Source organism: Falco punctatus (assembly GCF_963210335.1).
Source record: "Falco punctatus genome assembly, chromosome: 2".
Classification (NCBI taxonomy): domain Eukaryota; kingdom Metazoa; phylum Chordata; class Aves; order Falconiformes; family Falconidae; genus Falco; species Falco punctatus.
The window spans coordinates 101,153,661-101,181,289 of NC_137581.1; the positions used below are offsets into that span (position 1 = coordinate 101,153,661).

Consider the following 27,629-nt stretch of genomic DNA (forward strand, 5'->3'; position numbering starts at 1 on the left):
TGAGTTACTTCAGTACAGTTTCAGCTCGGAAGAGACCTGCATCATAAAAATCCTGACTGGCACCTCCATCCCATAGCAGGGACCGCAGACACAGAAACCCAGTGGCTCCAGGGAGCAGAACTGAGTCCAGCCCGGTCAGCTGGGAAACACAGTATGCAAAAGCTTCCACTGATGCTACCATATATCACTCTCTGTTTGTAAATAGGGAAGGAACATCAGTCTCCAGGATTGCTAGATTGCTCATTTCTACAGGTAATAATATAATGTAAGAAATGGAATAGAAGAGGATTAATAAATAGGAAATACAAAAGGCAATTTTGACATGTAAATTCAGTGGAGCATTTCAATAAATTACTTGCCTTCTGGCTTAATTTTTAGTGGCTGGAAATAGATGGGTTGTTTGTGATTAACACTGAGCTGCGTTTAGTATCTGCTACAGCTTAGAAAGATCAGATTCTTTCCTTTTTTAGGTGAGGCGTTGCTGTACACAATCACACAACTGATTTTCAGAAGCTTTTGCCATGAAAGGGAATTTTGGCAAGCGAATCACACTGTTTCCCCCTGTTTGTCAAACAGCTCTTCAGGCTCTGCTAAAAGTGTTCTAAAATACCATTAAAAGCAGATGCTTACATGACTGTGGTCCAGACTGAATAACATTTAACCTTTGTCTGTGTTACTGTCATGATAAAAAATTCTTCAGTAGTTTCCTAGCTCATAATTACTCCTCCCACGATCCAGACAGGGCAAAAAGCCTGCATCGTGAAAATAGCGAACACGGACACAGCGACAAGCATAGGTGATACTGGGCTGAAACTGTAGAACAGGGGTTCTCAAACTATGGCCCACAGTCTGGATACGGCCCCCGCAGGGTCCTCAATCCGGCCCCCGGTATTTACAGACCCCCCTGTCCCCCCCACCGGGGGTTGGGGGGAACCAAGCAGCCGCAGGTGACGGCCTGCCACTGCATCCGCGCGCCGGCCCCCTGGTTAAAAAGTTTGAGGAGCCCTGCGTAGAGCATCCTGCTATACACCATCAGGGGTGTTTTATGCAAGCATTTCCAATGATTTTTGGAGTGGTGCTGATGGAAAAAACACATCCCTCTAGAAGTTTCCTGCAATGTGAGGGCTGGAAAAAAAAATTTCATCCTTTTCCACCCAAGGTGGCCAGTCAGTATGCATTTAAATGCCATCCTTACCTTGCAGACCTTCAAAAGGTCTGACTCTAGAAAATTAATCCAGACCAGAAATCCTTTTGTACTAGTTGTTTTGACAACCTCCTGCAGACCTGCATTCCCCAGGTGGGGAAAAAAGGCATTTATACAAGCTTTTTGTATTTCTTGTTTACTTCAGTAAGCACTCACAGAGTGTCTTGTTCTCACTTGGCAATGCAGAATAAAAACACCTGCATCTAAGCACTTTTCCCTACAAATTCTGTTGTCTGCTAGTAAATTCCTTTTTAACACTTCTAAACCACAGACTAAAGAATTTCACTTTTAAAAAAATCAGCTTCTCATTATCACTAGTAATTTTTCTTCTCCCAGAGGTTTTGCAATCTTTAATCTCTTTGCTGAGCAGAGATGATAAACATAATTTAAATACAACAGAGTATCCTTTACTCCTAAGAAAAATGTGGGTTTTATTGTAATTGAGTTTTCATGACCTGTAATGTGTTGTTCCAGATTAACCCGTACTTTTCAAAAGACAGTGGAGTACACTGAAAGCATCCAGAGTAAAGTATATTCACCTTCCATCTCTTTCAACAGATTCTTTCCATGGGAATGATGACCGAATACTACCACTACTTTTTTACAACACTGGTAAGGAACAGTAAAGATTTGGGAGTGAATTTTGTCTGTTGCAGAAAAGACAATTAAAATTCCTGCTTTTTTCTGGGACATCTTTGTTGCCATTATTCAAGGAAACCCCTTGAGAATGAGTGCTGACACTCCTTAGTAATATCAGGACTCACAATTTTGTGAGAAAGCTGTTTTGCAGTATCTGTGGGACTAGCTAAAACTTCAATACAATGAAAATTAATTTCAGTAGTGTGTTTAAGGAGGAGCTGTCGGTACCGGTGGATCAGAGTGAAAAAAATGGCTTTACAATGGAGCATGAGGTCAAACACCATAGGTGGTGCAATTTGTCACTAGATGCTTCATTTACTTATAAAATCACTTGGTGATTATATATAAAAAACCAAACCAAACAATACAACCCTACGTTTTCTTTTATGGAACAAATCTATAAATACTTATTTCACTACATACTTCCTATATTTTAACTTATATCCTATATATAACTATAACTCAATCCATGTTCAAGGTATATTTGCGTTGTAGACTAGAAAGACAGCAAAGGACCAATATTGCTAGAACAGTCCTAGACGACTGGATTATACCATTGTGCATCAGTTTATTCTTAATTTTCTTTCCATATAAAATTTTATGTGGAAATGAAAAATTGTTTTTAATCCAATAGTCAATTCATTAGTGAGAAAAGACTCTTCTAGCTACTCTCTAGAAGCAGTAGCTTGAAATAGTTCTCTTTGAGGCCATTCTAACAACAAGAAAAATGTGAAAATTTAGGATTCACTGTGGAACTTAGAGTTTTATGCAATAAACAATCTAACATAAAATGGTAACCACCAACAACAATATGCATGAGCTAGTATAGAGCACATATTAGAACAAGCAATAAGCAGTGCTGGTGTGTCTCAACATGCTATTGTAAATCTTTACATTTTGATGGTTACTGTGGTAGTAAACCACGACCAACACGTTTGTCATTTTACTTGCCTGCTGGGATCAGCAAAAAGTTGTTTTGGAAAACAGCCTTCAGGCTTTGAGAAGTAGTTATCATGTTTCTCCTGCCTGATAAATACAGCTGTGGAGTGTGGCACACAATGATATAATTTAGAATACCCGTTATTTTCCTGCCCTGTAAACAGTGAGCACTGAAGCGCATGGACTTACTGTGCACTGGCCTGACATGTCCATTAGCCGTACTGCCAGCAAGTCACCTGAAGGAGGCAAGGCAGGAGAAAAATGGGATTCATAAGTAGTAAAAGTGTATCGCTTTCGACATCTCTTGGAATTTTCCTTCCCCGAGTTGAGAAATAAGCTTGACGTTGGCCAGCTAATTCCTCACGTTGGTTTGTTAGAGCTGTAACGCTGTAAGAGGACTGCTATAAACTACAATTAGATACTGCTGTGCAGGTTGGTTGCAAAATAGTGTTGTTGCAGGGAACTGATTTTAATGTTCCAAAAAGCAGATATGCAGTTTGTCATAAATTTCACTCGGCTCTGGTTTATTCAGATTTATAACTGAAGCAGTCATGACTGGGCTTTTAGGGCAAACAGAGCGTTCTCAGGAAAAAAAAACAAACCCCAACACTCGAGCTTTGAATTGAAAATCAAATACAATGTCAGCCTAATTTTGCTTTAAAAATACTACATCTGGTTTTGTTTGTTTTCTTAATGGTGATTTAGGATCTATTTGCATTAGACCTGGAACCATACAGATACAGCGGAGTAAATATGACAGGGTTTCGCCTGCTCAACATTGAGAACCCGCAAGTTTCATCGGTCATTGAGAAGTGGTCAATGGAGCGTCTGCAGGCACCACCAAAACCAGAGACTGGCCTCCTCGATGGCATGATGACAGTAAGTGCACAACCACGATGATGCTGGGGTTTCCACAGCACGCTTTGCAGTGCTTTTCTAGCAGATGCGAACTGATCCCTTTGCCGCTTTACTTTACAGTGCAAATGCTGAGGCAGCATCCCCAAACCAGACTTTTACCCGCTTCTACACAGAATGGCATTTGCCCCTGTTGTACTCATCTGTGTGACAAACCACTTCCAGGCAGCTCTAGAGATGGGTGACAATTCTCTGTCACGGTGCCATCCAGCTAACATCATTCATCTTATTGTTGTCAAATGTATATACTGCTGCCTCATTTCTTTAATAATGTCCTGCATGGAGTGAAGAACATCATAGGAAATAAAAACTTTCAGAGCAGGTATATGATTTATAAGCTGCAAGGAAAGATATTGTACATGTGGACAGGTAATAGTATTTTTAAATTGGAAAAGTGCCCTTTCTTTTCATTTCCAGCATCTACAGCAGCTCTGGCTTATAAAATACAATTTAAAGATAAATGAAAGGTATCATCAAGCCAGGAAATTAGGATTTCCTCCCTACCACTCCCCCAAGAAGTAAAGAAAAGAATAGGAACAATTACGTGGATAGTGTGACTCCATTCAGTTTTGCAGGGTGAAGAGTTGCCATCTTTTTGCAATATAAGATAATGTATCTTATGTACTGAATGGAGTTTGAAGTGATATGAAATAGGCTTTATTGCAGATTATTGCAGGGGAAATCTTGAAACATCTAACATCCTGAAGAGAAATGCATTATGTGTGCTATCTCTAGCATTTTAAAAAACAATGTTGCTCGTTTGGGCAGTGCCATTGTGCTCATTCATATGCAAAGCAGGGGAGAAAGCTGTCCCTGGGAACTTCTGATGTAATATGCAAGACCTGCAAGGGTAACTATTCACACACAGCTGTTCACCTGCATTCACTCAACTGTAAAACTCAGAAAAGCAAAGTTCTTACTAGACTCTTATGCTCTCCTTTGTATCTCTGACTCTCATCCTCTCCTTTGCATATCTATAATTTCTTGGTGTCCTTGATGCTCTGAAACAGCAGGAGCACCAAGACAAGCATCTTCCTAGTGAATCATTTAAATATTCATAGCAAGTTCTGCTTATTCCGTTTGATAGAGAGCTGCAATACTGCTATATTTCGTTAGACAATAAGGCTATGACAAGCTGCACAGTATGAGGAGTTCAGGATTACATGCCCTATTGTTAATTTAGGATTTCTCCCTTATGGTTCATGCTATAGTGTTTGCCCTGATGTCAGCTTGTGGCCAGTCACAGGGCATGACCAAGACAGTTTTGAATTCATGTCCCACTTTATGCCCAAACTGCACACAGAGGTGTAGTTGTTTGAATGAGATCTTTGGGTTTCTTATAGAATATGAAAATGAGAAAAGCAAGTTCCAGGGCTAACTCTTTGTCCCTTTCTTCTTATGCACAAGTGCAGACGTCAATATAAGGCAGTTTCAGAAACTGAGGTGACCTTTTATTCCTCCATGCAAAGCCAAGTCCTAAAACAGAACAACAGTGAGGGGAGAAATAACAGGCTGAGGGAGGTTATATTACCTCCCAGTTGCTGCACAGCAGGATGGATGAAAAACAAGTTACACAAGCACAAGATTCAAACAGCCAAGTCTGGCAACGTTGCCAGCGTGCCAACACTGCAGAATGCACCGTCTTATCCAGTCCAAGCACTGGTGGGCCCAGGTAGGAGTGCAAAGTCAGGTGCACTGAAGCATTTTCACCAAGTGTGTCCAGAGTCTCTAGTCCTGGGACGTAGGCAGACTGGAACTCCAGTGAGCAAGTAAAATTCAATCCTGAATGGGCATATCCCCCGTCTAATATAAACAATTATCTGAAGTCCATAGACATTGACAGGAATCTTTCCATTGACTCTGAGGGATTTTGGATCAGGGCTTTAGTCTCCAGGTCCACTTGAAAAAACTACCTGTTTTAAGAGACTTGACACTGAGAATAGCTGTTACTATCTCCCCCTGCTTGACTCACCATTTATAATGTCTTCAGTGTGCTGTGACTGTGGAAGCATTGTTTTGGTCAGATCCTGATTAGTGTGTCAAGAGCAATTTCTCATCTGCAGTATATTAAGATTAGTTGATAAATTCAGATCACATTTGATTGCCAGCAAAAAACCTCCAATGCTGTTAAGACTGATGTTGCTGTAATTTACTTAGGTAAATGAAAGAGACAAAGAATCAAATCTATTCATTTCCCAAAGGAACTGCATGTGAAAGGAATAAAAAATAGATTAGCTTTGCAGTTCATATAAATTAGTCCAGTTTCTCATCTGCAGAGTTAGAATTCCTATTTCTTAAATTCCCTGCTTAATTATTCAGTAGCTTTACAAGAAAGGCAAGGACTTCATTTTCACAGCATCCCAGTGCATTAAGTGAAACATGGCCATTCCCACCTCACACATGAGAGCACTGAAGTACAATGTAGGTGAAGGCAAGATTTTTCTAAAACTTCTCAGTGACAAAGGGTGACAGGGTGTGCGATCTCTGTTTGAGGCTTACTGGGCATGCTTTTAAACCAGCAAACCTGTTCTCAAAAGAAACACAGATGCATAAACAGCATTCAGTAATTTTAGTAATATTTAAGTATCTTAGGGCTGGATCATCTGCCCTGTCTTAGTCAACTGGAAATTAGATGTATAAATCCAACTTAATCACCAAAACCCATACCTCAAAAGGACAGTTCACAACTCCGCATGGGAGGTATGGCAGGGGAACTGCCCTAGCCAGATCTTGGTGGGGCCATTTTACACATTTATGCCAAAAGCCAAGATCCTTGAGGACACTAAACACTTAGAGACAGTAAATACTTTTCCAGTGGGGCACCTACCAGGTGTTCGGTGAGACTGATTTCCCTGGAAAGCCGGGCCAGCCTACCCTTCCTGGAAGAAAGCAATCCCACAAGTGCCATGAGAAGAGCAGTGGTGGGGAGCTGGTATGGGAGCCCTGTGGGAGCCCTCCCATGCGCCCCAGTGGCCAGCCTGCAGGCTCGGCAGGGTCTGGCCTGAGCATCTGCATGGTGCTTTTGAGTGACACACCTGGAGGTGTGGATAGTCTTTGGCAAATCCCCTAAGAAAACTATAGAAGACTGAGTACTGCCAAGTGCTTGGCCCTAAGACATGCCTGGAGGGTGGGACCTGGGCTGCTGTGTCGCCTGAGGTTTCTTAAAGCTCCTCTCCATGCCACAGAGCTACCCATGTACTCCTCCCGGCACTGGCCTCGCGGACCTCTCTCTTCCTGTAGCTACCCAGTGTACTTTTCTTCCCAATGCTCACCTGAAAACACTCTGAAATTAATACAAGCTTCAAAAAAATGGGATTTGTTACACCTCACATTTCCATGGAGAGCTCAGTAGTGACCTTTTCCACAATGGCAGCCCAAGGAAACAGTTCTCAGTAGAGAAAAGCAGGGACTGGGCACACAGATGTACATTAAAGAAAGCCTTTCTGTTTTTTTCACACAGACTGAAGCAGCTCTGATGTACGATGCTGTTTACATGGTAGCAGTGGCCTCCCAGCGTGCCTCCCAAATGACTGTCAGCTCCCTGCAGTGCCACAGACACAAGCCGTGGCGTTTTGGACCCCGATTTATGAATCTGATAAAAGAGGCAAGTGTAGACCATCTGCTTATGGTCAGCATAATCCTTCCTTTCTTCTTTAGCACCCTGGCTTGTGTTCTTGCTCCCTACTCTTTGTCATATGCTATGCTCTGGTTTCTGGCACTTGGATATCCAATTCTTCCTCACCTTCCTGGCAGGCAAATGTTGATTTACAGACACAAGGCTGTGGCTTGCATTCTGGTGGAGACTTTATCTGGTTCTTCAAAACCAGAAACTGCTAAACCCTAGGTGTGATAAAATCTCAGACTAACACACTCTAAGACTTCCCAGGTTTTTTTGTAAGGTTAATGCTCATTATGAGTGTTTATAATTTCTAAAAATATGAGATAACTAACAACCGCCATTCTAAAAATTGAAAGAAAAGTGAGTCTGTAGCTCTGTTCTTGTTTCACTGCTTAATTCCAATTATTTTTCAGATTGTTTGATCAGTAATCAATACGCAGACAAGCTGAGAGAGTTGGGGTTGTTCAGTCTGGAGAAGACTCCAGAGAGACCTTATATCACCCTTCCAGTACCTAAAGGGCACCTACGAGAAAAATGGAGAGGCACTTTTTACAAAAGCATGTAGTGATAGGACAGGGGGCAACAGCTTTAACTGAACGAGGGTAGATTTAGATTAGACATAAGGAAGAAATTCTTTGCTGTGAGGGTGGTGAGACACTGGCACAGGTTGCCCAGAGAAGCTGTGGATGCCCCATCCCTGGAAGTGTCCAAGGCCAGGCTGGATGGGGCTTTGAGCAACCTGGTCGGGTGGCAGGTGTCCCTGCCCATGGCAGGGGGGTTGGAACTAGATGATCTTTAAGGTCCCTTCCAACCCAAACCATTCTATGATACGATTCTGTGATTGCAGCCAGTAAATTGCTTCATGAAGTCATGCACTATCTCCTAAGAATCCATCACTGACCTAGCTGATCCACAGGTGTTCTAAAAAATACACATTTTAGCTGATTTGCCTTCATTCTTCCAAAAAATCAGGTTTTATTATGAATTCCAAATGGAAACTTTTACTTTAGGCAAAAGTGTGAGAATTAAAATTTGAAATTATATGGATGGTGTGTCCTATACATATTTAATCTTTTCTCCCAATTCTTGTCTATGACGGTGTGATTCCTATCAAAGCCATGTTCATTAGCGCTTGTGTGGGTGGAACAGGACCTGTAGGCTGAGGTACAAGGTAAGTGGTAGCAGCATATCAGGGCATACACCTGAATCCAGAAATATTGTAGAGGCAAACTGAGAGACGAGACGTGGAGGTTACAGAACATGTAGAAGAGCTGTCATCACCTTCTCCAAACCTTTCCAAGTAAATTTTTTAGAATCGCCATAGGCAATATATGACATGGTGATGCACCTACACAAAGCATTGAAAGTTACTGAAACAGTACTCTCCACACAGGATGTTCTATGAATTTGAAGATTTCCTTGTAAGTTTCTGTCTTTGAAAATATAAAGAAAAGATGGGAGTTACCCCAGTACTCAGGGACCTGACTTCAGAATTAAGGAAGCTTTGAGATACTTTCCTCACTGCAACACCATCATGGGAACACCCAGAGGAGTCAGGCAAGCAGCACTGGTAAAGATTATTTCTTGCACAGTGACATCAGCCATGCTGCATCCAGCTTCCCTGTTGGGGAGGAAATGGGAAGACTGTAGTAGGAACAGCAAAAGACAAGAGAAGATTGTCTCAGAAGTGTCTGTAATAAAGATTAACTTCTTTCTCTCCCTCCCTCCCTCCTGATTTGATCTGTGGGAAAACTTGCTCTTCTAATTCTCAGTCTCAAAGTAAATGAGGTAGCATTGCTACTCATACAACTTCTAGTGCACTTTAGGAATAACCATAATGAAACTGAAAGTTAACAAAACACTTCTTATCTGAGAATGCACCTGCAGTTGTGACCTACTTATTTTGTGTGATGCTAAGTATGTAACGTAAGGATCCTGAATCCTAAGCCAGAAGTACTTTGACCGAGAGTACCATACATACATTCAAAGTTTAAACAGTTATGCAGTTCACATTTATCATGTACAGCAAGCTTCTTGTGCATGGAGTGAGATATGTGAACTAATTACTGATCGTTTCACAGATAGTGTCTTTCATGGTCAGTAAAACACTGATTTAAATACTCCAAGAGTCTTATCTTCCTGGTTTTGTGTAGCCAAAAAAAGATGGTTGTTAAAAGCAGAGGAAAAGGTTTAATAAGATAGTATTACATTTCCTGTAAAGGCTATAACAGATGTTGGAAACTAAATAGCAAATGCATTTAGACCTCCCTAGTTCATGTATCTTTGCTCAATAAAGATAGATGAACTTCATAAAGTAGGAATCAAGTGAATAGGTATGGAGAAAAAAAGTCAAGCAGGCAGAATGATAGTTTGGGCCCACATAAATACAATTCCTTTTTGCTATTTTGTGATATGGTACTGACAGTCTGGTGAAGGCATTTTACAGACTAGTCTGAAGACAAATACTCTGCACTGCAGTCTAAATAAACAAATGCCAGACAAAGAGGTTGCCTGCAATGAGTCCTGCAGGTGCTAGAGCTTAGCAGGTACGTCAGTGGCTCCATGGTGGGTTTTGGTATTTCATTTTAGTGGGGATAAGAACTACAGTCATCTCATTTGCTTTGTGGGCCAATGCCAGTCTGATGGTGATAGGACCTCAGAACCTGCCTGTACATGAGAAGAAGTTAAGGTAGAAAGCCCCTGACTTGTATAGCAGCTCATAGACTGCTTTTCTCTTCACTCAGCAGATAGCAAATTAGTTTTTTTCAGCCTGTTACTGTCCTGTTGGGAAGTCAAGGTTCAGGTCATATCTGGTCCTCAGATACACACAAGTTAGTTTCTTCCTGAAAGCAACTGGAAAGTGGACATGCTAGGGCAAAATACTGCCTTTTGATTCATGCTGCTCTGAAAGTATGTGCATGGAGTTGGTTTCTGAATTTTCAGAGTACATGAAAACAAAAGATGGCTAGTTTAATGTGAGAATACTCTTTTCTTGACCTTAAGACATCAGGTAAGTGTACCAGGTAACAACAGTAGATATTTTTCTTAATGACCAATACATGAAATGCTACCAACAAGGCCATAGGAGAAAAGCATGAGCAAAAATATCTGAGGCTACAAAATAATGAATTACAGCAATAAGAAGAGTAATCTATTTTCTACAGATCTCATGAGATAATGCTGATTGTAGGAAGCATTTGGAAATTTGCAGAGAAAAGCAAACCTGACCAAAGCCCTCCAGCCCTGAGGACAGCATTGAGGTCAGAGAGGTCATCAGCTTGTTCCCATGAAAGAGGTTATTATATAACATACACTGTCTAGGCTCAAAACTCTTCTACAATAGCTCATTAAGATCTTTCTAGTGAAAAGTAAATCCTTGTGAGAAGATTTTGTCTCTCAGTGACCTAATGTCATTCATATCTAAATGATATTTTAATCTCAGCCCTTGTGGAGATATTTGCAGGGAATACATCTTACCCATGCCCAGAAAGAAAAAGGAGGTCATTGTCTCTCTTCAGAGAGAGAATATGGAGAGAAAGGATGATTCCACCTTTCCTAAAAGGAAAACGTGTGTAAACATGAAACAGGTGTTTATAACTACATGATCGAATTCCCTGGTCATGTTTCCTTTAAGGCATGAGATAAGCCCTAAAATGATTTTTATTCAATTACCATCTGAATCAATGTGAGCTCCCCTCACTCAAATCCAGTAACAATTAAAAGAAAGCTGCATAGAGAAGTATTTCAGAAGATAGAGAGGCAGACTTTATCTTGAGTGACTTTATTAACTCCCCTCAAACAGAATCACGCACACAAATCTCAAAGATTAAAAGAAATCTAAAGCATTTACCCCTACATCAATTTACGTTGTGTTTTTGACAAGGTACATTTCAAGCACATCTCGTTAGTAGAGACCAGGAGTGAAAGCAATCTATCTAGATTCTGCATCCAGTAATTGAATACAGTCTTCCTTTCATGGTGTGACATAAAAGCTCTCAATAATTCTCTGAGCTGAGGATTTTTTGCATATGCTAATGTAATGAACACAGAAAGCAACAAGATAAGTGGACTTGGTCATTGAAGCACTACCATGTCTGTAAAACTTTTAAGCCTCTGTCTCAACTTATTTGTAATAATTCTGAGTGAAGATAACCCAGTTAGACTGGACAGCCAACCTTGCTGAAATGCCTTCAAGCTCAAGAAACTTTCCTTAGAATTTATAAAGGGTTTTCCAGCCCTCTGTGAGCTGATTCTTGTTTCTACAAGTAGTAAGCGGTATGCCTCACAGAGTGTCTGCAGCCTACAACAAAGACAAGGATTTGTAAAATTTGGCATAAATTAAGTCCCTGAAGAAGCCTGCTTAAATTCTCACATCATTTTTCATTGCTAAATATTTAAAATGAGACCTTAATTTAGCTTATTTGTATACAGTGAGAGTAAATGTTGAACACATTCTACAGGTTTTAAGCATCTAGCACTGTGTGACTGTGGTCTGTGGATGACACTGCTTCAAGACTAAAATTAATAATAAAAAAAAGATGTATCCAATCCTTCCCTGTACAAGAGGACATCAACTGATTTGGCATCAAGATATGAAATTATGCAACAAGACCATCTTTATTTTAGATTGTTATTTTGCCTGCTTTTTGAAATCATGATGGCAATTCAGAGTGTGGTACTCTGTGTTCTGGTTACATTGGCTGTAAAAGTTTTTATTTCATATTTCTTATTTACAAAAATAAAATTAAAAAACCCCACCCTTATCCTACATGCAGAAGAATTTAATTCCTGGAATCTTTTCTTCTAAACTCAAGGCATTTAAACAAATTTTAGCCTTGCTCTGTAGAGAAAGAGGCCTCTTCATCAGTATAATTAGGAAGACTGGGGAAAAGGGAGATGTTAAAATTTCCAGCCATTACAAAAGGAGCTGGGAAGGTCTGCACCACAGGAAAGAAGTCTTGACAATCCTCTTAGCTGAACCACTCCTTTATGTAGACTGATCACCTTAGAAAGCAACAAGATGGGTGGACTTGGTCATACAGGGACTGCTATGACTGTAAATCTTTCGAGCCTCAGGCTCAACTTCTTTGCAGTATTTCTTCTGAGGGAAGATGATTCGATATGTTAGTCACCTGCTAGCACACACTCACCTCCAAAACCAGCTGCATGTGTACCTCCCCTGTGCTGAGAGTGTACAAATGATTTACAAACTCCCATCTCATCTACCTGCTATATGCATGCTTATCCTAGACCTGCTTGTTCTACAATAAGAAAGTAGTAAATTTCTCTGTTTTCTCACAGTTTTAGTGCTGTATTGCAGCTCTCAGATATTGGGGTATTTTTCAGCACATGCATGTTTGAATGTTTAAATCAGGGCTCCTCAATCTTTTTAACCAGGGGGCCGGCACGCGGATGCAGTGGCAGGCCGTCATCTGCAGCTGCTTGGTTCCCCCCCCAACCCCTGGCGGGGGGGAGGGGGGTCTGTAAATACCGGGGGATTGAGGACCCTGGGGGGCCGTATCCGGCCCACGGGCCGTAGTTTGAGGACACCTGATGTAAATCCTTTCAATCTCTGAACTGTTTGACATATATGCAGCACTTTAGATGGGTGACAAGTTCCTACTCTCTCATTCTGATCCAGCAGTGTAGGTGAGGTCCTGCCAGTTTGTTTTTCTCATGGCATGGAGGAAGCAACCAGCCATCCTTGGAATCCTAGATTTCCTGGGAAGTTCCAGTGCAGGGAGAAGAAGGCAGAACTAATAAGTATGGCACAACCACATCCAGTTTGATTTTGACCAAATTAGATGAGCTGATTAGCATTTTGAGAAAGTGACAGGAACATACAAAGTCTTGATTAACTGGTATCAAATCACAAGGTGAAATTTTCAGGGGATTCTTGATCATAACTAACTAAATCCAAAACAAACAGAGAACATCATTGGAAGAAGGAGAAACTGAAGATTTTTCATTACAAGAGAGTATGAATTTAAAATAAGACAGAAGGGAAAGCGATCCACCTGGGGAGATATTAGTCAAATTTTCTTGGTTACAATTAGCAGCATCTCCAAAGAAGTAAAAAAAAATCTTGTAAGAGAACAGAACATTTATTTTATTTCATGGTCTTTTGTTTTTACCAAAGTCAACATGTAAGAGTATTTTCATGGGACTAAAAATCTACAGAGTGGAACAAAGAAACAAGTGAGCAGTACAAGACTCTGGATTTCGGAAGACCCAGGAATTCACCATCTCCCCTGCTGTCTGAGGAAGGATCTGTGTGTGTCACCCAATCTTCCTGCTGCATAGAAATCTCTATGCATGTGGCTGGGGAAAGATGACAATATTTTGACTCCAAAATGTGAAATAGCATCTGTTCTGCTGCATCTTTGTCATTGTGTTTTAGTGTTGAGTCAATTACAGCGTCTACAGATACTGGCTGCAGTTAGTCTCCAGGCTCTGGAGCTGCAATATTTAGGTGATTCAAAGAAAAGCAGTTAATTACTTTGGTAGGAGTTCTCTCACCAGATAATTTCATATTAGGATTTGATGCACTCATTAAAACAAACATTTTTCTTTGTGCTACTTTTTAAAAACTTACTTCTTGTCCTTAAAGTAACAGATGCATTTCTGATATAAGCCTATTACTCTCTGTTACTTTGAACTGGAGACTCTTAATTAAAAGAACAAACAAAACAACTGATAGTCTTGCATCTCATGATGATTTATTAGGAAATAAAGGTCAGCTTTCCAAGAAGATAAGGTATGGCTGAGGTTAATGCCCATAGGGATTCCTATTCTGAAATCAAATTTCAATTGGAAAATCACTTAATTTACAGAACAATCTATGCACAGATTGCAAAATAATGGTCCTAGAACTTGCAGACTAAGAATAAATACAAATTGAATTGCTAAAAAAGTTAGGTGCAAGGTTCTGATACTGTGATATCTAAAATCAAAACAAGAAATCTGAGAAAAAGATTATGTATGTTTTCTTCCATTCTGTTTTTACTTTCTTAAATACTACCTGGAAATTATATTTCTTTATAAAAAACGAGCAAGAATTACTACAATGTGATTTTATCTGACTATAAGGCGGATACTTTGATGTTTGCTATACAAACCTTTTTTTTTCAGAACATATTCTATATGTCCTGTCCTACTAAAAGTGCTCATCATTTATCCACACTGATATTTCAATTGAAGTGTTAGTGCATGGCCTGAAGTGGATGATACTCACTTGTACTCACCTAGTCACATCACTGTGCATGGCCTTTGTTCCAAAGAACTTCCAAGATAACTGTTAAATGCAGATGATGTAGGTTTTGGAGTAGTGTACTCTCATTGGAACAATCTGTTCCTCAGCCACACAACCTCCTACTCCTTCACAGATTTGCCGGCACTTGTGTCCCATTATGTCAGGTGGAGCACAGTGCTCAATGAAGCTTTGATTTGTGGTGCTTTGCACTACATAAGCACACAGAGGCTCCTTTTCAACCCCGTTGTTCAGTGGGTCAATGTCACTGTAATAGGACAACAGCTCAGTTAGGGAGGACACTTCCCACTCAAGATGATGGGCAGGAACATCAGAGCTTTGGCTTTGGCTCCTGGCTCTACATGGACACTGCAACCATGAGCAAATCACTTCAGGACAGTTCCAAAACCTGTGCCGTGGTTATCTGACGAGGCAAACTGGTTATTGCTTGATAGGCACTTCCAGAGTGCTGATATGATCAGGCTGTTCACCATCCATGCTTGTAGCTACATCACTCTAAAAGAAAAGGGGCAGGACCTAAAATGTAGTTGAAGAAGTCTTGTAGCAGAAAATGCTGTGATTCCCCTCCATAAAAGATGGATGACAGCCTTTGTCTACTTAGTGTATATAGCCTGTTAGCTGTGTGGAACAGGATTTCTCTACATACTGTCTTGCCTGTGCAAGTGATACCTGTTACTATGGGATCCCAATCTCCATTAACACAGTAGTGTAAAGGTATGGTTTCCAAGTTCATAGTCAACAGTAATCCCACTGTCCTGGTTTCAGCTGGGATAGTTGATTTTCTTCCTAGTAGCTGGTACAGTGCCGTGTTTTGGATTTGGTGTTAACAATAATGTTGATAACACACTGATGTTTCAGTTGTTGCTAGGTAATGATTACTCTAAATCAAGGACTTTACAGTTTCCCATACTCTGCCAGGGAGCAGGTGCACAAGAACGCAGGAGGGGACACAGCCAGGACAGCTGACCTGAACTATCCAAAGAGATATTCCATACCATAGAACATCATGCCCAGTATATAAACTGGGGGGAGCTGGCCAGGAGCTGATCACTGCTCAGGGACTGTCTGGGCATCAGTCAGTGGGTGGTGAGCAATTGTATTGTGCATCGCTTGTTTTCATGACTGTTGTTGTTGTTGTTGTTATTATATATTTGCTATTCTTATCTCAACCCACGTGTTTTACCTTTTTCTGATTCTCCTCCCCATCCCACCCATGGAGGGAGGGGGAGGGGGGGAAGAGTGAGCAAGGGGCTGAGTGGTACTTAGTTGCCAGCTGGGGTTAAACCACTACACTCACCTAGGCGCTTCAGTGTCAGTCATGTTCGTGCATGATAAGACAGACTGCTCTTACTAGGAAGAGTAACTGGCAGTTTGACCTTCCCTTCCAGTTCTTCATGCCTACTCCCTCATCTCTGGTATCGATATAAAGCGATCTGATAGGTGTAAGCTTTAAAGGAACTCAAAAGCTTTTCAAACATATGCTCTGAAATGAACCCACCTAAGCTGTCATCCTCAAGTATTCAGGGTTCATCTGTCAAATTTGTCACACCACAAATGTTTCATATGACCATCCCTGAATGTCATTAAGGTCAGCCACTGCTCTGGAAATGAGTCCTCTGGAGTGGCTCACAGAACAGCCTCTGACTTGCCTAAGAAATCCCCCTTCAATATTTCCCTCTCTTGTTTCACAGCAGGGGTGTGCTCAGTCTTATAACAGCTGCTTGAACAGTTTCCTAAGAACAAGCCTCCCACACACACCCTCTTTTCCGTTCCAGTCCTGTTTAGTGAAAGTGTGTGACTGTTCCAGTCCTGGACCTCTTCAGAGTAAAGAGAATAAGAAGCATCATGGTTTTCAGTGGGATAGATAAAATCCTGTAATGGTGAATGTTGAAATGTTTTTTATTATATCTCTTATGTTAGATCTGGACCAGGATAATGGAAAAGCCATACACTAACTCAGTAAATTCCATAATCCTTGAGGATCTCTTTTAATAAGAGGATTAATTGTAAGAGCTGATAAGTTGATGTGTGGCTCATAGCACATTATGTTTTCCACTCTAACTAGAAGCAATATCACTATGACTTAAATCTATAAAGTGTCTCTGTAATTCTAATAAAGCAGGAGCCTTCTCTTCCAAAAGGATAGAAAACCAAAGGAAAATTAAAGTGAACTTTTCCTTGGTCATGACATTTTGTTTAGTATATAGCAGTATTATTATTTATGGTGTTGGAAGATATTGTGGCAAAAAGTGATCCGTATTCTGAGTGTGTGGCTACAGTAGTTTTAGGCGTGCCTATGTTTTAAAAAAATTTCGGATACCTGATTTTGTGTTCAAGAAGCAAAACTTGGCGGGGTGGGGGGGGTGGGGGGAGGAACCATGAGAAGAGCTCACTCGCTGTCTTGTCCCTTACCATCAAGAAACACAATTAATGTCCTCAGTATATGTGCATTAATCATTGTTAATAATTCTGTAACCATCAGAGTTCTGCTCTGTTAATAAGTCTAAGACCCAATGGAAAAGACGTCGTTGCCAACCTCTCCATTTGGATGTCAGTTAGTACCACAGCCCTCATCAGAATCCCTTTGGGTTCAAAACTAAAGTAGATGTTCACCTTCTTTATAAGCAGGTAATACTGACTAAACAGAACAGGTCTGTCACTCTGGTGCACCTGATATGTTGAGGTCCCCATATGTACTTATCTGCCACCTTTTCTTAAAAGCTGAAGGAAGCTTACCTATAGTGGCATGGAGACAGTAGCACTTGTGGAGGTTGCTTTGCAGTCATTCACTCTAGGTTGCTGTTTAGGTGAAGGAAAATGTTCTAGTGAGATGGTGGCTGAAGGAAATTATGATGTAAAATCTCTCTTCAGGACAAGACTGATTTCCTTTCAAGTTTCTCATTTTGGTAACCAGCACAGAAGCAGAATGAATTTCCTAATCTCAGTCCAAACACATAATGCATTCATTTTAGAAGCTTTATAGGTCCAAAAGACCAAGATGTTAGCATGTCTCTGCCACTAATGCAATGGTAAATGAGCAAGCATAATTTGGGGAGTTGAATACTAATGCTTCCTGAATTCCAGATGATTGCCATTAATTTTTTCTATTTTTTTCATTCATCATTAAAAAGAGCAAGAAAAACAATGGTATGATTGTGGTGTAAATTATTACCTTTTACTTCAAAACTGTGGTTAATTAGAAATGTACATTAGATCAATAACTGATGTTCAGTTTTGCCTAGTAACTTCTGATAATAAGCAGATTATAACACCAAGAATTAAAAATACAAATATACTTGGCCAATAAAAAATAATAATAAAAAAAAAATTAGTCCAATTATACTTGGCTTTGTAGGTTACCTTTAACGTGCTTGGGAAAACAACCTACCAAAGGTCAAGATAATGCCATTGAAAAAACTGAGCATAAAGAAAAATATTCTTATCTTCAATTAGGCTTCACTGTAGCTTCTGAATGCCCTTCTCCCACACTGAAGAGCCCAGCTAACCCATCCCTGTTCCACGCTCCCATTAAATCTGTAGAAAAACTGCTGATTGTGTGGCTTTAGGATAAGGTTTCAAAATGTTGCAAACAAACAGCAAGAGAGAGAAATAAGAAAATACAGAGACTGTTTTACAGAATCTGTAACTAAATATGGCCCATTGTCTACTTGGGGAATTTCTCAAGTCAATTGTGGTAGAGGTTTTTTTTGGGGTGTGTGCCCAGATGAGTTTGTGAGGCTTTTGAATGAAGAAGACTGTAATTTAGCATTGCACTTATCTCCAAAAGTCTTTATATAAGATGATGTTTATCATCAATTTATGATACTTTCATATTAAACAATAATTCAGACTTTAGCAGCAGATGCAAAGTTCTTGAATAACTTGCACAAAGTCAAGCTTGAAATGGTTTTGTGCAGGGGTTTGAAGCTGAACAATGGAACAATTCATTTTCTGCCACAATTCTGTGCTGAAATAGCTTTTCTTCTTAGCTTTTCACTCCGAAGCTTTATCAACTCCTTTTGTCTATATATTTTTTAAAAAAAAATAAGAGTTATGACACTTTCTTCTTATACCATTTAAAGCAGATTCAATATGTACACACATTCTCTCAGTAATACAGTCACAGTTTTATTTGCATTTCCAGCCGCGTATTTGTGTCTCAGATGTTTTTTTCTAGCATTAGCTCTGGACATACATTCAAAATAGCGGGTCTTATTTTTTGAATAGTGGGAACAGTAAAAGGTTAGAACTTGAGTTTGAAACTCTAAAGAGATTGCTTGATTAATTACAAGTGGAGGTCTAAAGAAAAGGTTCAGAAAAACTTGTATTTCACACGTTATTGAAATAAGTGGAGTATCAATAGAAGAATGGAAAAGTCTGCACATTCTGAAACTTTATTAAACATGATAGTGTAGAATGTTAAAATAAGATTATGCCTTTGCATTTTTGTATTGCCAGGGCACTATGAACAATTTGAAAGGGACCTTGAAAAATTTAAAGTTGTCTAATCTGAAACACAGCTATCCAGTATCTGTCAGTCACTGCGACAGTGGACTTAGGAAGAGAAAATACGCCATAGGCAGATAAACTGTTAACTAAAATATTTGAATAAACCTATATTAAAAAAACCCAAACACAATAAAACCATAATCAATTTGTCTGAGAAAGATTGACACTTTTGTGTGCAGTATTGCAATACAGTATCTACTACAAAATCAGTTATATCCCATTGGGGCTATATCATCAAGCTGAATATTTACTCAGTCAATGGATTATATACACTGTGCATTATGATTTCTTGATGTAGTCAGTCTTGCTAATACAAATCTGGGAATGCAAGTGAGGTCTGGTAGAGACAAAAGAAACAGAATATGAAATGTACCTGTAGTTTTACATTAGTAAGTCTGGTAGCAGCTGAACTAATTGATTCTGTGATTGAACTGTTGACTTGCTTTGGCTGAAACTAAGGCTGCTATTGTAATTGGTTCAAGATGATGAAGTGGAAATTTATATAAAGGCCATATGACGGTGGTGTGATCTGAAGCAAGTTTCTGGAGTGATTGCTCTTAGGAGCTGAGTCAGCTTCATTTTCCTGTTGTTATGATTTTCCATCAATATATTTATATGGAAACTAATATTGTAATTTCATTATTTAAACCCAGATTTCAGTTTGTAGTTAGCCTACAATCTTAGTTTTTTAAAGTAGTAAAGATAGAAAGTTTCACAGTTTTAATTAGGTTTCTTTGGGTATTTTTGCCATGTCAGGTAACCTTTAGCCTTCATAGAGGACTGAAGAGTTATCTGTAATCTGTTCTGTCTACAGCCTTTGCAATGCTTATTAAGAAAAGATCTGAGTAGCTGCTGGTCCTGAATGGTTTGCTTCTCAACTACCAGTTGAAACCAACATATTGAGTTAATTCCCCATTTTGTTTAATAAATGGGAGCAAGTCATCAATTGTTTACAACTTAGAAATAGGAATAATAATTAACTGATAAAACATAGTATTGAAGAATGCGATACTTTATTTTGAACACAAGATGGACACTGGATTGCTCTACTGCTAACCAAACTCCTGAAAGAACAGCATTTCCTCATGGTTCTGTTGTCAGAGGCAGCTTGCAACCTTGGGATCTAAGCCAAGCAAAGGACGTTACAAGCAGAAGCCACTGAAAATCGCATTTTTTTAATTAAGCTACAAGCTCTACTCAAAATTATACAAACAAAACAAAAAATGTATTCTCTCCCTAAGAGTTTCATATTGTGCCCTTAGTTCCTCCAATATTAAAGTAAGGACAGAGTGCAAAAAAGCAATTTTTTTTGATGAATTACATGAATAGGTTCCAATCCAACTTCTATTATATCCTGTAACATTTAACATGAGTGTCACTAGAAACATTAAAATTGCTATAAATCTTGCATATAAAAGCATGAAATCTCATTGCTGTGTTAAACGGTCATGTGGTTTCTGACTACTCAGAAAGTTCTGCTTCATTTCTGTTTGTTAAATTGCTGCCTATTCTGTTTGCCTGAACACGGCACCTTAATAAGTACTCGCATCCTTGATTTACCTGACAGACACCTAGACGTGGTGGTATGCAGCTATGATTTTGGAACAACGATGCAATTCACTGTCTTTGCATGCAGCAGGCAATTGTGCTCTAGACTAAAGTCGTATTAGAAGCTTGGAAGTTTTACCGTAGATATCAGATGGCCTGGGATGGACCATAGGTTCCTAGTTTCTTAAGGAAAACTTTTGTTTCTGATCAGGACAGAAACATCACCTCTCTGTCTAGATGTGCTGCCTACACAGGCACCACAACTGTCTTGAAGACAGAAATAAAATTATGCTCACTGGGTTCAAACCCAAATGTTTTATTTTTAATTAGAATAAATAAAATAAAAATCAGAAATTAAGTTTAGAATTCAAATGGTATTTGAAACGTGTGCCTCAGAATTAAGGTCTGAAAAAAACTTCAATATTTTAGTTTAACTCTCCTGAGAAATGTTCCCTGAGTTCTGTTTACAAATTAAGTCACATTTGGGTCATTATTTGATGGTCTAAGTGGAACTTAAGTTAGACAAAAGCTATTTGCACTTCTCTGCTACCCTGAAATGTAAGCATACACCTATGCACCTTGTAACATTTTTTCCTTCCATTTCTTTTAGTGTGGGGGTAGAAGCACCGATGCCTATTTTCAAAAGTGAGCTAGCATTTCACCATATGAATCTTTTTTATGAAAATAGAGATGCAGGCTCCTGATACCATTTCCAAAAATAACATATTGGTTCCTTTATTCAAGATCATATCACGTTAGCAGAGAAGCTGAGCATCTGATATGTAATCAATAAATCTGAGCATTTCACATAAGTAAATTGCCCTCTGAGGAGTAATTGATCTCTAAAGATCATATTTTAAAAAATGTTCCATCTTCATGAATAAAAGATGGGGGTCATGTCACAGTAATAAAAAGACAGACTGGAAAAGAGGTATTATATAATGAAATTCATTATGTGTCCTCTCGTGCTATCTTAATTATATCAGCAGACAAAACCACAAGTGTTTCACTGTTTACAGCTGAGATTTTTGTGTGTTCACGCACCATTAAGATGGAAGGTCTCATAGCAATTTCATTGTATTTGTGCTTTTCATTCTTATTTTACTTAAGCATGCTTCAAAATCCTGCTATATTTCTGCAAAATCCTAGATACACCAGAGCTGTCTCGCACACATGGTAGTAACACTCCAGCATCTAAGGTTAAATCCTTCAGATTCAGAGCTAGAATTTAGGTTTAACAGGAAGGGAAGACACCATTCTGTAAGTCTGCTGATTTGTAATGCAATTTTCCTTATGTCATCGGTCCACAGCAAATTAAATGAAACAAATAACAATGTGCAGTAGAAAAGCTTGTAATTTAAGAATTATGTGGATGACACACATGAAGAAGCTATGACATCATTTGTCATCAGCCTTTCTTGTATCTTTAAATAATTCTGTCTAATGTGGGAGCTCCCAAAAATAAGTTATAAGAATCATCCGCAGTTTGAAATCCAGAAAATACTTTCTTTTATATGTAAGCTTCAGCCTTGGAGACAAAACAGGGGCTGTATGAGAGACAGGTCTCATTTAAAAGAAAGTGAGCTTGTTGGGAAGCTTACAAGATACAAAAAACTTAAATTGCAGGGAAAGTTAGTTCTGGACATTGATCCTGTTCTGTTGCGCTGAAGAAGCTTTCCCCAGCACAGGGAATCGTCGTGGCTATACAAACTGATATACGAAGTCCACCAATCTAACTTACTCTGTTAAATATTTAAACTAATGTTTAATATATTTTAAAAATGAAAATGTGATTTCACTTAATTATGATGGAACTGTAAAATGCTTCCTGGACCAAACCTGATCATATGCAACACATAATGCTGTACTTTAAACACGTATGTAAGACTTGTGTACCTTACACTGTAAAGGCAGTGGCAGCGCTCTGCAATTAGGAATGATACACCTTGTTTGCTGACTTGGGAACTTGTGTCTTCTTACTTGGGAGTGCAAACCGAGTGGGGATTAGTGAAACAGCTCACCAAAGTCCAGGACATTAGGAGTCCAATGCTGGTGGGGGATGTTTAACCACAAAATGTCCAAGAAATCAAGTAAGAAAGACAAAAGCCCTTCTTTCGTTTTTCTCTTCCGGGAAAAATCTGGATTTCTTGTCCATGAGTAGCAGAGGAAGCATCTATCACATGAGGCTAGTGAATGCACAGCTGCAGTGTTGAGAAAGCTTCGGTGACTTGGGATGGTTAGCTACCTTCCTTCACTAAGGACTTTCTGGGGGGGTCCTATTCAGCACTGATTGCCATTTGTTACCCATTCACCATGGAGAACTTAGAAGGTCCTAAGCTGGGCTAAAAAAGCTGATGGATTTAGGCTGTCATAATCCAAGGTTCAGACCCAAAGCCTGGACAAATCAGACTCCTTTTTTAATTTCATGGTGAATTCTTATTGTCCTGGTTTTGTCTCTGATAGAGTTTTCTTCTTAGTAGCTGGTACAGTGCTGTGTTTTGGATTTAGTATGAGAATGATGTTGACAATGCACTGATGCTTCAGTTGTTGCTAGGTAATGCTTACTCTACATCAAGGACTTTTCAAGTTTCCCATGCTCCAGCATTGAGTAGGTGCACAAGAAGCTGGGAGGGGACACAGCCAAAACAGCTGACCCCAACTAGCCAAAGGGATATTCCATACCATAGAACATCATGTCCAGTATATAAACTGGGGTGGAGTTGGCTGGGGGCTGCCAGTCGCTGCTGGGGGGCTGGCTGGGCATCGGTCAGTGGGTGGTGAGCAATTGCATTTGCATCACTTGGGGATTTTCCCCTTGGGTTTTTCATTACTATTATTATTATATCCTATTTTAACTGTTTAATTCTTCTTATCTCAATCCATGATTTTTATCTTTCTTCTGATTCTCCTCCCCATCCTCTTGTGGGGTGGGGGGAGAGTGAGCAAGTGGCCGCGTGGTACTTATTGGCCAGCTGGGGTTAAATCATGACACGCAGTGCAGAACTGCCCCATCCTTGGGCACGTGTAGTGCATATTTCATTTTCATTTTCTTTCCTTTCACAGTATACCTTTTTTAATACAATACCAGACATATGTAAATGAATACATATAAACTGTCACAAACTTGTGCCTGATTGTAAAATACAAAACATATTGAAGAGAAACTAAATAACAAAAAAGTTGAAGAAAGGGGTTTTTATTGAAGTAACAAAGCCACACATCTTTAAAAAAAATGATTTGGAAGTGATTCAATGCTACTGTTAAACTAAAATGCAAAATTTATTATGGCTTTGGAGTAGTTCGTACTAATCGTTACAGGGAGGAGTGCTTTTGTATTCACACAGGCACAGTGGGATGGTCTAACAGGGCGCATCACCTTCAACAAAACGGACGGCTTACGGAAGGATTTCGATTTGGACATTATTAGCCTCAAGGAGGAAGGAACGGAAAAGGTAACCAGATCTTAAGTAAAACAATGACAAAAAGCTCATTTGACAGGGGCGTAGGAAAGGCCATTCTGCTCAGCTTGAACCTCCCACGCTTGGGGTAAATACAGATACTCTCAGGATTATTTAAGTCAGAGTTAAAACAGAGCTAATAAGGTTTTTTATTATTTTACAATGCATACCTTGCAATTCAGGGTATGGGATAGGAATTAGAGACTAGCAATGTTTATCTGAATGGAAATAATTATTTTAAGTGCACATTATCCTCAGTTCTTGCCGCTATAACTTGGTGTGATAAATTCATATATACAGATAAAACCTAGACTTATCTTACATATACTACTTTTAGTAAATGTGACATGAGGGAGAGAGGAAAGAAGGTGCTGGAATAATAACCTCAACGAGAGCTGAGATGTTAAAAATTCATCATGTTTTTGAGATTAGATTAGGTTTTTTTCCTTTTCCCTGGCCCTTGGACAGCAAACACAGGCTCCCGATGGGCACCGCAGGGCTCCCTCCACCACCGCCTGGGAGGTGGCTGCTGGGGGTATCCAAAATCCCTAACACAGGGAACGCCACCAGCTCATGTCAGCTGGAGACAGCGCTGTCCCTTACTCTGCCTACACTGGCTTGACTGAATGATAATTGCTGAGGGGTTAATTGAGACTTTACGTATAATTGCTCCCACACAGCTCTCCAGACTGGTTCTCTTTTCATTTTTAATGAAGCACTCTGTTTATTTTTCTCTGTACCAAGGCTGCTGGCGAGGTTTCTAATCATTTATATAAAGTGTGGAAGAAGGTTTGTACACAGACAGGTGATGCAAAAAACCTTTGGGCTGGGTCCTCAGACTCATCCTTTGGGTTTTGATAGTGACTCTCATATTGCAGTTTAGAGACAACAGTCTATTCAAAAGTATCATTTTTTCTGGTAGAATAGGTTTCATTCCAACTTGAGACACTTTATTCCAAACAGTAAAAAAGATCTTGTCAGGATTCAGCATTTTCACCAAAACATTTTTTTAATTATTATTTTATTTCTTAGGAGCTGTGCTTTTTCCCTCTTTGAGTAGAGGCTCCTGCCTGCAGCAAAAGCAGTCCTTTTCTCAGCTGTTATCCTTGCTAATTCACCTAAGATTCACCATGAGTGGTAAATTTACACCATTTCAAGTGAACATCAGCAGCAAGGACTGTTTTAACGTCTGGGGTTGTGGGTTTTTTTGCCTCCCACAAAATGCATACTGTGCAGGCAATGTTTGAGTATTGTTGACTCAAAATTTTGACAAGTGTGTTATTAGCTCCTTACAGAAAATAATATAGATGATTAAGTGGGTGCTGACATTCACTAACGTGTGGAAATTGGAACTAAGCTTGTTTATAAAAGATCTAAATTACCCCAGGAATCTCATCCCTCTTTTAACATGAGGTGCCTCTGCCTGGTGGAAAAGGCACCAAAGTGGGAGTCAGAGACCAGCTTCATGCGCTGCTCCCCACTGGAGGTACAACCCACAGCTGCCATTCTTTAAGGAGACGATAGCAACTGCATTCACCACCTTTAAAGCGTTCTGCAGTCACAAAATAAAAATTTCTTATAATGCTTTGAATTATATTTTGTACATATTTCACACAGATGTTATTTCCCACTCCTCCCACATTCACAGTTTAAAAAGGTTTTGGGTTTTTGTTGTTTTGGGACGTTTTTTAATGCCACAGAGTAGACCAGTGTAAAACATCTTACAGCACTCATTTGGTATTCTTATAAAGCACATCCTTCATAACCTTGTTTTAATCTTCCAGTGAATCAGGTTGAGGCACAAAGACCTCCATTTCCCTCATTACTGGTGAATAGATCATCCTACCTGACATGCAGAATGCTATTGAACCACTCTCCCTTTTGACTCTAGGCACTTTGTGTTACGCTGAATTGATTTAAACCAAATTACAACTGGTTCAGAGCACAAGCTTGCTGAGAAGGACATATGACACCTCTCAAACTTGTCACTAAACTGCAATAAATCCCCCGGATTCACCATAGTGATGTACTACCTTGATCTCATTCTTCCAGTGCCCCTCCAACCTCCTCCATCACTCTAATCAAGGTTGACCTGCGGTGTCATTCTTTTATCCAGACATAGAGTGGTCTCTTCTGGTGTGTTTTGTATGCACTGTGACTGTGGCACTCCATGTTCTTCATAGTTGTTCTCCTCTTCCCTGCTGTGAGCCGATAAAAGCATATCAAGTCCATAACAATGAGCAGAATGGCAAAAACTCAACCACCCTGATGTAAATTCAAGGGCACTGGTTATTTGCTGTATTCCTGACACAAGCTATCATAATATCCAACATTTTATTTCCTGTGTACTTTAAAGATCAATTTCCCAACCTGATCTACTTTTGGAAACAAAAGGAATGACTGATAAATGCTTGAATAATTAATTTTAAAAAACGGCATGACTATCCCATGAAGGATACCTTGGAAACAAAGTTTGTGAAAGGTGAAAGTAATGGCACCCAGGGACACAAACCCAAAGTTTGTTTGAAATAATACAGTTATTACCCCAAATCCATACTCAGCAGGCACAAACTAATCTGCTGGGTTTGGTACAAAAGCAATGCCATCTCTGCTTCAGTTAACAGCCCCCCCCCCAAAAAAAAAAAAAACAAAAAACAAAAAACAAAGAGCCCAGCCTGGGTCTGAAATGACTGGGCATCTGACTGCAGATAGAGACCTTCAGTGCACCGGGCAAGTCAGTCAGTTTTGTCTTAGACTTAGTTGGCAGCTTTACTGAAAATCCCAGAAGGGAGGATCTGAAAGTGGTTCCCTCTCAGGTAGAGCTGAAACATGCTGGCAGAGCAGCACAGGGATGTGAAGGGCTCTGTGGATGGCCAGTGTCAGTGCCCCAAGCCACCTGTCTCTTGCTCTCTACAAATCTCCGATACAAGCTAAATCGCATGAGCCAGCTCCTTGCCTGGAGTTTTCTCACATCAGCCCTCAGCCATGCTATGTAAGTAAATCCAAAGGAGAAAAAAAAAAAAAAAAAAGATACTTTCATTGTGTTTAAGTAAATGTTTATCTGAATAAATCAACAGGCTTATAATTTCTGCCTTCACAAGGTGTAGATCCAAATCCACTGAAATCACAAAGATCTTCCCCTTGAGGCTTTGGATTGGGCACTAAATACTGAAATTTGTCAATATCTCTGGGGCTAGAAAGGAATTTGCCTTTGGTCACTTGTATTTACTGAACAAACACTGATCAGTGTGTGAAATGGTATCACCTTGATAGCTCTGACATACATAGCATTCAAGAAATGACAGAATAATCTTTGCTAAACCTGCTGAAGGCACAGCGGAAGCAAAAGGCCAATGCATCCATCAATCTGCCTCAACATATTTATTCAAGCTTTTAATCTGTTGTATTGGAAGAGAGAGGTCTTGCCATATGTTTCAACTCTACCATTTACAAATTTTTTTAAAAAATCATAAAAACAGACATTTGACATTTTTTAGCAGGAAACAAAGTCAACATGTTCCACTTTTG

General features: G+C 39.6%; 1 protein-coding gene across 6 annotated transcripts in view; it reads left to right on the forward strand.

Moving 5' to 3' along the window:
- Window positions 1-27,629, forward strand: part of GRIK1 (glutamate ionotropic receptor kainate type subunit 1) — a 174,534-nt gene that overhangs the window by 111,080 nt on the left and 35,825 nt on the right. For 4 of the 6 annotated variants that reach the window (XR_013926211.1, XM_080376538.1, XM_080376539.1 and 1 more), the window contains exons 5-9: window positions 1,763-1,816; window positions 3,488-3,661; window positions 7,158-7,307; window positions 23,994-24,095; window positions 24,846-24,890. Coding sequence is in view for 5 of the 6 variants with exons in the window: in XM_080376538.1 (XP_080232664.1) it covers window positions 1,763-1,816; window positions 3,488-3,661; window positions 7,158-7,307; window positions 23,994-24,095; window positions 24,846-24,890 (525 nt within the window). In the remaining variant the exon portion in view is untranslated. The remainder of the gene's footprint in view (window positions 1-1,762; window positions 1,817-3,487; window positions 3,662-7,157; window positions 7,308-23,993; window positions 24,096-24,845; window positions 24,891-27,629) is intronic. The other 2 variants (XM_080376540.1, XM_080376541.1) reach the window with 1 other exon arrangement.